Source organism: Quercus lobata, chromosome 1 (assembly GCF_001633185.2).
Source record: "Quercus lobata isolate SW786 chromosome 1, ValleyOak3.0 Primary Assembly, whole genome shotgun sequence".
Taxonomy (NCBI): Eukaryota; Viridiplantae; Streptophyta; class Magnoliopsida; order Fagales; family Fagaceae; genus Quercus; species Quercus lobata.
This window is the reverse complement of record NC_044904.1, coordinates 18952860-18965524: the sequence shown is the minus strand read 5'-3', so window position 1 is coordinate 18965524 and position 12665 is coordinate 18952860. Positions and strand designations below refer to the sequence as shown.

Here is a 12665-nt window from a genome sequence, read left to right as displayed (position 1 = left end):
GTTCACTTTATTGAGGTTTTAATACACCCTATTTGTGACAAGGAAAAATCTATTGTTTATTGTGTATGTATGTGCAACGACCACTCTAATTTAATTTAATTTTATGTTAAAATGAGTTCTCAAAATACAACAATGGTGAATAAGGATGACAAAGAATGTCGTCGAGAACGATGGAGATATTATGCTCACGAGAAGACAATGAAAGCAGCAATATTCGATTGGCAAGACATCATGCCAATTACTCATGACAAAGACAACAAACTTTGAGTGGTGATCATATTTTAGTGGGAAGCTCAGCAAATTTAAATGAAGACTAGCCTTTGAGTATGCGCTCATGCGCGTATTTAGAGGCTCTTCTATTTTTTAGGTAAGGATTAATTTAGAGTAACTATTATAATTTCTGATTATTACATTTTTCAATCACAAAAAAAAAATCTAATAGTGTGATAAAAAATTATTTCACCGTACAAAATACCCATCACACCCCTAAATTTTTTTTCTTATGATTAAAAAATATAAAATCAAAAATTATAATGGTTACTCTAAATTAACTCTTACCTAGAAAATAGAAGGGTATGCGCGTGAGCGCGTGCTGGCTAGTTTGTTATGAAGCAGTTTGTTTGTGAAAATTCCATATGCTTCAAGAGATATATTAGAGAATATATGAGTGACACACCTCCTTAGTGGAGTTGGGGACGCCGACATCACGATAAATTCATCTTACTGAGGTGAGTCCACAAGGTAGGAGCCTGGGGCCCGCCAAGGGACAAAGAATCGTGTGCGACTGCTACTGAGGATATTTGGCCGCCTTCCAGAAAAAGTTTATTAAGCATTCGTACCCGAAATTTTATTCGTACTATTTCCTTTTATCTTATGGTGCATTTAAATTGAGTTTATTATTACTAAAATTAAAAATTAAAAATACTGTAGTAAAATAATTTTTAAATGTGTAAATAGTTTCGTGAGATCCATTTTTAATATTTTTTCGTATGTAAACAGTAATAAATAGTACGTGAATAGTAATTTTTGTCTTTTGTAGAGTGAATCCATGTGAGGTTACTATTCATGTACAGGAAAAAAAAAAAAAGCATGAAAACGCAAAACGTGGATGCGTGATTCAGTGGATTCCAAACGGGCACTTTAAAAGTTAACTTATCGTTTATATCATATCATTTTACAATACTTTCAACATTGAGTATTTACATCCATAACTTTCATATTATTCTATTTTACTATTTCAAAAGTTACTTTATCAATTATATTATACCATCTTATAACACACACAACATTCTAATTTTTATTTTTCTATTCAACTCATTAAAATAATATATACTATCTAATAAAATAGTATATAATCCAATCCCTCTCTCAATAACATAATATATACTACCCAAAAAAAAAAAAAAAATTTAAGTTTACAATGGGTGAACAATAACTTGTATATGTAGAAGTCCACTATAGCACTATTGTAAAACTTTTTACAAGACTGGGTAATGAGGTTGTTTTGGACTTTGATGCTAAAATTTCTCTACATATACCATTTACAATGCCTAATGTGACTGCCCCTAACTCTATATATTTTTTTTCCATTTTATTTAAATATTCTTTTTTATTCTCTTTTTACTATTTCTCTCTCACCACCAAACAACCATAACAACACTGCCACCCCATATATCCCAGTGCCACCCACCGGACCATCAAACCAAAACCAAAACCACGTTGAAAAAAAAAAAAAAAAACCATCAGATCAAACTAAGTGAGGGAATTGGGTTCAGCAGCTAAGTGATTTTAAGAGGGAGAAAGAGAGAGCGATTGTTGAGGCGACGGCAGTGGAGTAGGAAAATAGAGAACGTGTATTTAATTTTGGTCCATTAGATTTGATTGGAAGACATGGTAAGCGCAACAGATTTTTTCTTATTTATACTTGTTTGTTTGTAATGGTAAGCTACACGCACCACATGTTTTGATTTGAACGAAATTGACGTTATTTAGTTGCTGCCTGCCTATACTCGGTTTCTTTCGTTCTATTGAAACAAATATAAACTTCTGTTTTGTTTGTTTGTTTGATTACGTTATTTTGGCCAAATAGACTCAAGGGAATATTATTGATAAAGTGATACTTTTTTTTGGGTATAATAATTAATTATTATTACAGTATTATTTTATTTTATATGAAGTTGTATCTTTTGGTGTTTAGCAAAAAAAAAAAAAAAAGTTGTATCTTTTGGTTTATGTTAAGGCTAATTCTATGTTAATACACTACAAAAAAAGGGGTCTTAAGCTGCGTTTTTTAAACGCAGCTTAAGACCCCAAAAACGCGGCTATAGGCTTTTAGCCGCGTTTCCTATGGCCGCGTTTATAAACGCGGCCTAAAGTCCGCAGCTCAAAGCCTATAGCCGCGTTTTTTGAAACCGCGGCTAAAACCAGACCTATAGCCGCGTTTATTAGAAACGCAGCTCCAGGATAGCTTTGAGCTGCGGTTACCAACGCGGCTATAGGTTGTTTGAAGTAGCTGAATAAGAGACTATAGCTGCGTTCAAAACGCAGCTAAGCCTAACCTATAGCGGCGTTTTTTAGAAACGCGGCTATAGACCCAGTTATAGATATTTTCCCCGCGACGTTGAACAACCTATAGCCCTATAGCCGAAGTCTCTGAACAACCTATAGCCGAGAATTATCACTCATATCATATAAGCAATAAATTGCTTCAAACTTAGACTACATTACTGGTATCTGTCCCCCCACTCATTCCTTGTTCACAAAATGTAACAACATGCCACTAATAGAATAATCACAGCACAAGAAACAATACGATTGGCTTGGTTCATAACGGACAAGACAAAAACAGAAAACTAACCTTCATCAGCAAAATTGGAGTCAAAGACAACATTTATGTTGTAAGATGCTTCAGGAAAACCTACACCATGAAAATGATAAAAATAAGATGATGGAAATTTATGCAGATAGGGCGTTAGCTTATAAAATCATAAATGAAAAGACTATCTACAAAAGGTAGAATAAAAGATTTCAAAAAAGCAAAAATTTTAATATAGAACATTAACTAAATAATATTTAAATATAAAATGATTCAAACTGTATTGCGCCAACCTTGATAGGACCCAATATATTTAGAGATCTACACCAAGGATCTTTGTATTCGGTTTCACATACATGATGAAGAGTGTCGGATTAATTTACATATGGAACTTTGTATTCAATGACATCTCAATGTCATGAATCTACAAATATAAACAATTAATTATATATGCAATGGAATTTTCCTTTTTCACATTTTATCATACCCTTGACAAAATTCATGAGGAACTAATTAATTAAGAGATCCCCTAAGTTGACACAGTGTGTAAACCCAAAGTTATTCTTAAACTATCACATCTTATTGGACTTTTGAGGTGGCTAGTTTAAATGAATAAGAGGATCTTATTCCACAAAGTTTAATTTTCAACAAAAAAGGTACGTAATTCAAAGTTTCAAACCCCCATACTTAACAAAAAGAGAAAGCATTAATGAAATAAAAAGTCATTGTTACGTACTTTTTTTCATAATTAATCAAATACAACGTATCCTAGCAAATTATCTCATTTTGGGAGAATAATCTCAATTTATTTGTTTAGAGTAAGCCGTATAAAATTAAACAAACAAAAAAAAAAATTAGCATTTTTATTAGCATTTTTCCATTCTTATCATCTTTCGAAAAAATTACGTCTCTAAGCAATGGGGGAAAATGAAAAGAGATTGTTCAGTGCTGTATACAGAACTGACAATCAAACAATTTATCTCATCAACCACTAATCTGGTAAAACAGTAAAGAATATAAATAATTAGATAATCAAAATAAACAACCTTCTTTAAAAGGGAAAAGAATATTAAGAATATGTTAATAACAAATAAACTGACTAGCAGGGTGATCAATATTCTGGATCAAAACAAATTCTAAGCCTCTTCCCCGAGAACAACATGCCTTGTGCTAATATATATATGACGAGGGACTAGATCAACTATCTCAATGGACAGCAACAATTCAGTTCTAAATTGAGGAAAAAGAGAATAACAAAAAGAAAGAAGGAAATCGGCAAATCATAGGGAAAGAATGCATTTCTCACCGTAAGAGTTGCCTCCAGTGCTCCATCAGCAGTTGAAAAACTCACATACTTTAGTCAATTTTCTTTCATAAATTTAGGACCTAGCCGTGCAGAAGGATAGGGCCAAAACTGAAAATGTTACAAAAATAAAAAATAAACTGAACTTTTTCATAAAATAATAAAATAAAACACAGATCATACGAAGGTGAATCCAGTAGCGACTTGCAGAGGATTTTCAGCAGTCCATTGAGGCATTTGTGCTAGCTCTTTTAGAGAATTTATGTTCTCAAAAATCCCATATTTGGGAATCTGAAAAGACAAAGGATATACCAAGATTGTTATGATTGGTGATATACCAAGATTATTAACAGTAAAATTTATGAGATAAGCAGTAAGTTTCAGTTGGCCATCTACAAGAACAACTTACTGCCAATGATAGATGGCAGTTCCCATACTTAAGACCATCATGAACAATAATAAGATCTTCATTGCCCTGACAGCAGGAACAAAAATGATGAACTTTTAATGGTAATGCACTTCCTCATACCAATTCTTGATAAGAACACATGGATTTTTATTTTATTTTAAATAAGTAATAAAATTTCATTTAAAAAAAAAGGGAGCAAAATAAAGCACTATTCTAGTACACAGGGTCTACACAAGAAACAAGGAAATTTTGCTAGTTAAATTTCATAATGAGTCCATGATCTGCCGCTAATTGCAACTCTTCCCTTTGATAAAAGTGTCATTCCCTTTACTAAAATTCACATTTATGAGCATGGCAGAGCATCTACCAGCCAATTACAGGATGCCATTGCATTTATATGTCTGTAACCCCCAATATGGAGGGTCTTGGAAGCACTCTGCCTATTTTCCAAGGTGTAAACTACGTGCACAAGTTTCTATTGAGGTAATGACAAAGGGAAGAATGCTTCACATAATTAGAGTGTTCATTGGATGCATGTGTTTGTGTTTAATAGATTGAATTCTTCCCTGAAACAAATCTTACAATTTTGCTTTGGGTTCTAACCCATGCTTGAGTATCTAAACCCTTATTTAATGAATGAAATTTTTTTTTATTTCAAGGAAATACATCAGATCAGTACAAAGACACTATAGAATCACAGCTGGAATAGCCAGCAACACAGAAAAAACACAGAAACACATAGCAAAGAACAAAAGTAAGTGACAAAGCTTGCTTGAGTATCTAACCTTATGGGCATTTTGAATTATTCCAGTTAGTAACATTGAGTAATCCTTTCTCTCCTCACTCACAAAAATCCAAAACACCAAAGACTACAATTCTGAGACACAAACAGAACTCAAGTCAAAGACCACCCCCCCCCCCCCACCCCACATTGCCGCATTCTTCAAAACCCACCACAAAATCACAATCCCAAACTCACCAAAGCCCCCAATTGGGTCTCTATAAACCCAAACAATGGCTTCAAATACGAAATCTGAGAACAACCATTTCCAAGCACCAAAATCAATCAACCCACCCACACAATCATACCCAAAGACCCACAATAAATCCCATATCTAACACAATCAAAGATCTACTGGAAAAGGAAAAAAAAAAAAAAAACACAACACACGATGCGAAGAAGGTCTTGGACTCAAAGCAAAGCATAAGGGTGTGATATAATTTTACAAAACTAGTTAGGTGAAGTAGGGGGAAATGATAAAGTGACAGCCCAGCAGAATTGAAAAAAAAAAAAAAAAAAACAAACAAACAGATACAGCATCAAACGAAAGCGAAACAAAGTTGCAGAATAATGATATTTTGTTGCTCCATCCAACAAATCCACCAACAACCCAATACCCGAGACTTTTCAAAACGATTCTTAGCTCACCTACGGGCTCCAAACTCATTAATCTAAAAGAGAAAACACTCCCAAACAAAACCCTAAATCATATTTAACAGGAAAACTTATAAAACAAAATTAGAAAACTTACTGGTAATAGCAGCTATGGGCGGAGAGCTTCTCGGCGGCGGCGGTGGTGGTGTCGATCAGAGACGGCAGTGGCGCCATGGTGTTGAGACTAATAGAGAGTGAGGGTTTGTTTGAGAGTGAGAGTGAAAGTGAGAGGCTAGGGTTTGTTTCCTGGTGATTCGGGATTTTTCCTTCAGTATATATACCAAGGCCTGAAGCTGCGTTTTTAGTTATAAACGCAGCTCCAGGTGCTTCTATGGCCGTGTTTGGGAACGCGGCTTTAACAAGGCCTGAAGCTGCGTTTCTACTTATAATTCCAAACGCGGCTTTAGGACAAGGCCTAAAGCTGCGTTTTTACTCACAAACGCAGCTCCAGATACCCCTAAAGCCGTGTTTTCCAAACGCGGCTTTAGGACATATTTTTTAAATAAAAAAAAATCTCGTAAATGGGTCTATAGCCGCGTTTTTAAAACGCGGCTATAGTCCTTGTCACATAAACGCAGCTGGAACATTGTGAAACGCAGCTCCAGATCAGTTCTGAAGCTGCGTTTACTAAACGGGACTCTAAGCCGGTCTATAGCCGCGTTTTTATAAACGCGGCTATAGAAAACGCAGCTTAAAACCGCGTTTTTTGTAGTGATAATAAAAAGACTAATTCTAAGAGACTAGGAGTAGGGCTACACAAGTTATTTATCACAACTGGTGATTGTATTATATTATATTTGGGCTCACCCTTGAAACTTGATGAAAGTCAAATCAAATATAAATTGACATCCATACAGATTATGACGGGAATATGCTTTTAAAATTGTTGTTATGTTAAGTAACTCACATAGGATCAAACCCACGTAATCACTACTTTAAACCGCTACTAATTATGAAATACTGATAAAATCTCTTATCTTAGAATCGGAGATTTGAATTATACAAATTCCTCCTCTGAAAAATCTAAAATTTGGATTTACTTATCATTATCAATACAACATCGATAATAATGGTTGCTACATCTTACTAAGCTTGTATGTTAATTTGCAAATTTTTATAGTCAATTTTGCAAAGATTTACCTATACCCTTAATTTTGTGTTATATATGCATATCTTACTGAACTTTATAAATCTCCTTTCCCTTTCTTCAGAAATTTCAATCATATCTTTATTTATTGTGTTGCATGATCCACTAACAAAAATCTAATATCATAATTGAAATTTCTATCTTGAAACAAAAATTCATCTCATCTAAGCCGATTAATGAAAAAAATGTTAAGCATTTTTTATTTGTTATTAAGCAGTTTGTTTGTGAAAATTTCAGATACTACTAGAGATATTTTGGAGAATATATGAGTGACACACCTCGTCAATGGAGTTGGGGACGCCCACATAAATTCATCTGGCTGAGGTGAGTCCACAAGGTCGGAGCCTGGGGCCCGCCAAGGGACAAAGAATCGTGTGTGACTGCAACTAAGAATATTTAGCCGCCTTCCAGGAAAAGTTTATTAAGCATTCGATCCAGAATCCTGTGCTACTACTATCTTAAAAGTTTCTTTATTATTTATAAGATCGAGCATTTACATCTGTAACCTTTCTACTATTTTATTTTATCATCTCAAAAATTATTTTATCAATTATACTATATCATCTTATAACACATCTAACATCCCAACTTTTATTTTCCTATTTAACTCATTAAAATATAATATACTACCCAATAAAATAATATCTAATCTAATGTCTCTCTCAATAAAATAATATATACCACCCAATAAAAAAATGAAATTTAAGTTTACAATGGGTTAACAGTAACTTGTATATGTAGAAGTCCACTATAGAACTACTGTAAAACTTTTTACAAGTACAAGACTGGGTAATGAGGTTGTTTTGTGCTTTGATGCTAAAATTTCTCACATATACCATTTACAATGCCCAATGTGAATGCTCCTAACTCTATATTTTTTTCCACTTTATTTAAATATTCTTTTTTATTCCTTTTTTACTATTTCTCCCTCACCACCAAACAACCATAACAACGTGAACACGCTGCCACTCCCATATTTCTAGTGCCACCCACCGGACCATCAAACCAAAACCAAAACCATGTTAAAAAAAAAAAAAAAAAAAAAAAAAAACCATCAAACCATCAAATCAAATCAAACCAAAACCCCCCACATATACCAACAAACCAAAAAAAAAACCACTAACGAAGACCATCAGAGCCACACACATAACTCCATGCCGATTTTCCATAGCCACTACAACTCCACATCGATTTCCACCACACCAGACAAAAATCTCCACACCACAACCCACCTGACCCACGCCAAACAAAACCCACCACTGATTTGCGACCTCTACCACGATCTCCACCACAAACCTACTCGATCTTCACCCACAAACACAACAAATACCCACCAATGCAAGACCCACCGCCACCACAAGATTTAACACCACCAAACACAACATATACTCACCAACACAGCCACGACGAGATCAGCATCCACCTGGCCTGTGAGCATCGCATTACCTAGAGGAATTTTGGCACTAGATTGAAGAGAGAGGCTGAGAGTTTGGGGTTGGAAAGATTAACCACTGGTCATGATAGTGGTGACAGAGAGAGCCAATGAGAGGAAAAAAAAATCAGAGGAGAAATGAGAGTGAGATATGGAGTGAGAGATAGAGATTGAGAGACTGTGAGAATGAGACAGAGACTGGGAGGAGAGAGAATTAATTAATTAAAAATTATACAATTGTGCTACAGTACCCTTGTACATATAAGAGGTTACCGTAGCACAATTGTAAAAATTTTACAATTGGAAGACCGGGTAATGGATGTTTTTATGCTTTGGTGCTAAAATAGAGCAACATATACCATATACAAGCCCTAATACTAATACTAATACTCATTAGGAGCATAAAAATTTTCACAACTTTTTGCCATAATTGAGATGTGACAAGGTGTAATTGGTGAAGAAAAAATAGGGAGATTGTGTGTGAGTAATGACTAACAACTTACCGTCTGTCATTTCAAAACTATGGCAAAAAAAATTGTAAAATAATTTGTAATCCTAAAACATCTCAAACTTCCTAACCATAATGACAGTTTTTAGACCCCTTAAACAAATGATTAAACCTAGGTAATTAGCCAAGTTGTTACTTAGTCCAAGTAAACAAGTTTAGGTTATCACAATAATAAAGATCAAATCATGCAAAGCAGCGGAAAATAAATAACACAAGATATGATCACCCAGGAAACCAAACCGGTAAAAACCTGGGGAGGATTTGACCTAGCTATTCTCAAGGTAAATTTGAATCCACTATCTTGAAAGAATCGAAGTTCATACAATAAGACTTACAAGCCCCCACGCTCGACTTCTTATTGCTACCAACCAGTAGAACTTACTGACACGACCACGTGCAAGTTCCGAATCCACGGACTCCTTCTTTCTTGGATTCCCACCAGCTACAAGCACACCCACTTGTGTAGTCTTTAAGCTTCAATGGCAGCAACTGAATTGATCATCAAGGTGTAGAAATTATCTCCTCCTTGAAAACCCTAAGTTTGTGTAAAGGAAAGCTCCTCTAAATCTCACAAGAGATTTACACAAACCGCAATATGAGCAACACTAAAACGTGGCTAGGGTTTGCCTTTTATACTTAGGACAAATAAGAAACCCTAAAAACGTTTTAAAACAAATAGGGCTGAGTTGGACGAATCTGCAGAAAAGCAATCTGCCCGAGCTTCGATCGGTCGAGCCTAAGCTTCGATCGATCGAGCCAGGCTGAAAGCCACAGTGCTTCCTGCTTTAAACTCGATTCCAACTTTACATGGATATACAACTTTGAGCTAGCTTTAAACACTTCTAAATACATTGTTTTAATCATGGTTTGCCAACATTACACATTAGAGTTCTAAATACATAAAATCCTAAACTTTAGAACCTAACACATAACAGCTAACTCGGCAATTGGCATTAGAATAGAAACATTAAACCAATGAAAGGTTTTTTTTTTTTTTTTTTTTTTTTTTTTTTTTTTTTCGACGTAATGAAATCTCACAAAATTTTCACAATAACTTAAGTTGTCTACATATATATATATATATATATATATATATATATATAAATATATATATATATATATATATATTATTTATGATATCGTCCCAATTAAAAAAAGGTATCTTAAAAATATTGTGAAATTTTACTGTGTTTTTGTAAAAGCTTGGAGTTGAAGTACCCACTTGAGAATAAGTTTGGAAGGAATTCAAACATTTTGGGGTTGATTTGGATAAGATATCTCTACATTGATAATTTTTTTTAATTTTCTTATATACCACTAGCCTCATCACACACACTTTGCATGTGTGATGAAGCTTTTTTTTTTTTTTTTGGATTTATTATCATAGTTTTCTATTCATTCATCTCTATCAATGTCATAAATTTTAGGATGGACATCTGAGGCAAAAAAAATTGTAAGAAAATAAAAATGGAAGCAAATAATCATAGAGACTCAATCAATAGCAATAAAAAAAATAAAAAATAAAAAACTTGTTTGTGTTTGGTTAGCTAGAAAAATTAAGTGAGAAAAAAGAGAACCTTTGTTCTTTGTCTTTTTTTTGTGAGTGTTGAAGACTTCAATTGATTTGCAAACACTATGTTGAGCATCTCTCCTACAATTTTATGGTCTTTTGTTGATTTTTTTTCCTTTGTCAATTTTTTAGGAAGGGATATTTTGTAGAAGGTTCAGTTTTTTTTGCTGCTGAATTAATAAGAGGGTTTCCGGTGTGGGCTCTTCGACCCCACAACAGCAATGGGTGTTAATCATTTGAACATGAGTTAGTGAGAGGCGTGCATGGAGGAAACTAGTTCAATTTGAATTGAATATGTGTGGTGGGAGAGAAGTTTATCTATAACCAAAGATTTTGAAATTTATCAATTTGTTTTAAATTTAAAAATGTATGACCAAGGATTTTGAAGTTTATCCATTTGTTTGAGATTATAAAATAAAGGGATAATTAGGGGCTGTTTGGCCAAGGTTTTTTCATCACTCAATTTCCATCACTCAATTTTCATCACTCATCACTCATCACTCATAACTCATCACTCATCACTCAATTTTTCACACCCGTTTGGCATCATCACCCAATTTCCATCACTCAATATTTTTCACACTATTTGTGGGCCCATACCTGTCAGCCGATGCAGCTTTTTTTTTTTTCAGTACCCAAACTCACTGAAGCTAAAAAAAAAAAAAAAAAAAAAAAACGAACTGAAGACCGAACCAGTGAAAAAAAAAAAAAAACCAGAACTGAAGACCGAACCAATGAAAAAAAAAAAAAAAAAGTCAAAAGTTGCAGTTGTGGGTCCCTCCATGTGTGTTTATTTACGGAAATGCTATTGAGCTATGAGTTATGGAAACTGAAAACAACCAAAGGCTGTTTTCAGTTTCCATAACTCATAACTCAAAAATTAGAGAATGGAGTGATGGAAACAGAGTTATGGAAACAGAGTTATCGTTTGCCAAACAACCTTTTTGCTATGGGTCCCACCATTTTTGAGTTATGAGTTATGGAAACTGAAAATTGAGTTATGGAAACTTGCAATCCAAACAGCCCCTTACACTCTCCTCTCTTAAGATTTGAGAAAATGACACTCCACCCCAAACTTGAAGATAAAAAACACTTCCCCCCCTTGAAATCCAATTAATCAATCTTTGTTAAATTAATATTTAAAATATTATGTACTAACTTGCCCTTTGCTTAATGATAGGTTTCTAAATTGGACAAAGTTTAGCTATAAAATTGGTTGTAACTTAAGACTACGACTTTATTCAATATCTTTTTATTAGAGGTGAATCTTGACAAATCCACCATTGGATTACATATTCTGCTTATATCCTTTATGCTTGCAAAATTTCTATAAAATTAAAGATCAATAGCTATGTCATCAATAAATTGTTTAAATTTCAAGTTTTTGTGATTTCAAATTATGCATAAAATATAAACTTATAGATCACATACTAAATAATATCCAAATGATACAAAATTTGACATGTGTATTAAGAGCGTAAAAAATATATAATTCAACGGTTAGATTTTCAAAATATACAGTAATATTTATTTTATTAAGTAATGTTGTAATCTTAAGCTACAATTAATTTTGTAACTAAACTTTGTCCTTCCAAATTTATCTTATTTCATAATTAAAATTCATTGTTTTAAATTTTTAATTAAAGTGTATTTTAAAATATTAAGTGTGAATTTTGCTTATTATTATTTTTTTCTTTTTTCAACCAGTTATGGAGATATTTTTCATTACACTTGTTTTTGTGCTTGGTGTATACACACACACACACACACATATATATATATATATATTCTAAATTTATAATTTTTTTTTTTACTAATTATGATTAAACTTTGGTAAAAAGATTCTTATAAAATTTAGAATATTTCATTATTAATTTAAACAAAAGGGAGAAGTGTAATGATAGGTTTCCAAATATATCTTATCTCATAATTAAAATTCATTGTTTTAAATTTTTAATTAAAGTGTATTTTAAAATATTAAGTGTGAATTTTGCTTATTATTTTTTTTTTCTTTTTTCAACTAGTTATGGAGATATTTGTGATTAC

The 12665-nt window shown here is 33.2% G+C and overlaps 1 protein-coding gene across 2 annotated transcripts; it reads right to left on the bottom strand.

Annotated features, from left to right (window-relative positions):
* Window positions 1-2624: 2624 nt before the first annotated feature.
* On the bottom strand, window positions 2625-6267 carry LOC115984584 (ATP phosphoribosyltransferase 2, chloroplastic-like). 2 transcript variants are annotated; one of them, XR_004090552.1, is made up of 5 exons: window positions 6060-6267; window positions 4528-4593; window positions 4302-4409; window positions 4122-4201; window positions 2625-2917 (listed from the first exon to the last, which is right to left on the bottom strand). XR_004090552.1 is itself a non-coding variant. In XM_031107629.1 (5 exons), exons 1-4 carry the CDS (start codon window positions 5346-5348, stop codon window positions 4187-4189), a joined length of 225 nt encoding a protein of 74 aa, XP_030963489.1. In that variant the 5' UTR covers window positions 5349-5368; the 3' UTR covers window positions 2625-2917; window positions 4122-4186. The 2 variants fall into 2 exon arrangements, 1 of the variants encoding a protein (XP_030963489.1); XM_031107629.1 differs by lacking the exon at window positions 6060-6267 and adding an exon at window positions 5313-5368.
* Between the last annotated feature and the right edge of the window lie 6398 nt (window positions 6268-12665).

What these genes read in the sequence shown, in the direction of transcription:
- LOC115984584 (XM_031107629.1), bottom strand. Translation starts at nt 5,348, where the DNA reads ATGTTACTAACTGGAATAATTCAAAATGCCCATAAG. An exon ending in TAATTCAAAATGCCCATAAG is followed by an intron (nt 4,594 to 5,312) that starts GTTAGATACTCA and finishes TCCTGCTGTCAG; the next exon opens with GGCAATGAAGATCTTATTAT. An exon ending in ACTGCCATCTATCATTGGCA is followed by an intron (nt 4,410 to 4,527) that starts GTAAGTTGTTCT and finishes TTGTCTTTTCAG; the next exon opens with ATTCCCAAATATGGGATTTT.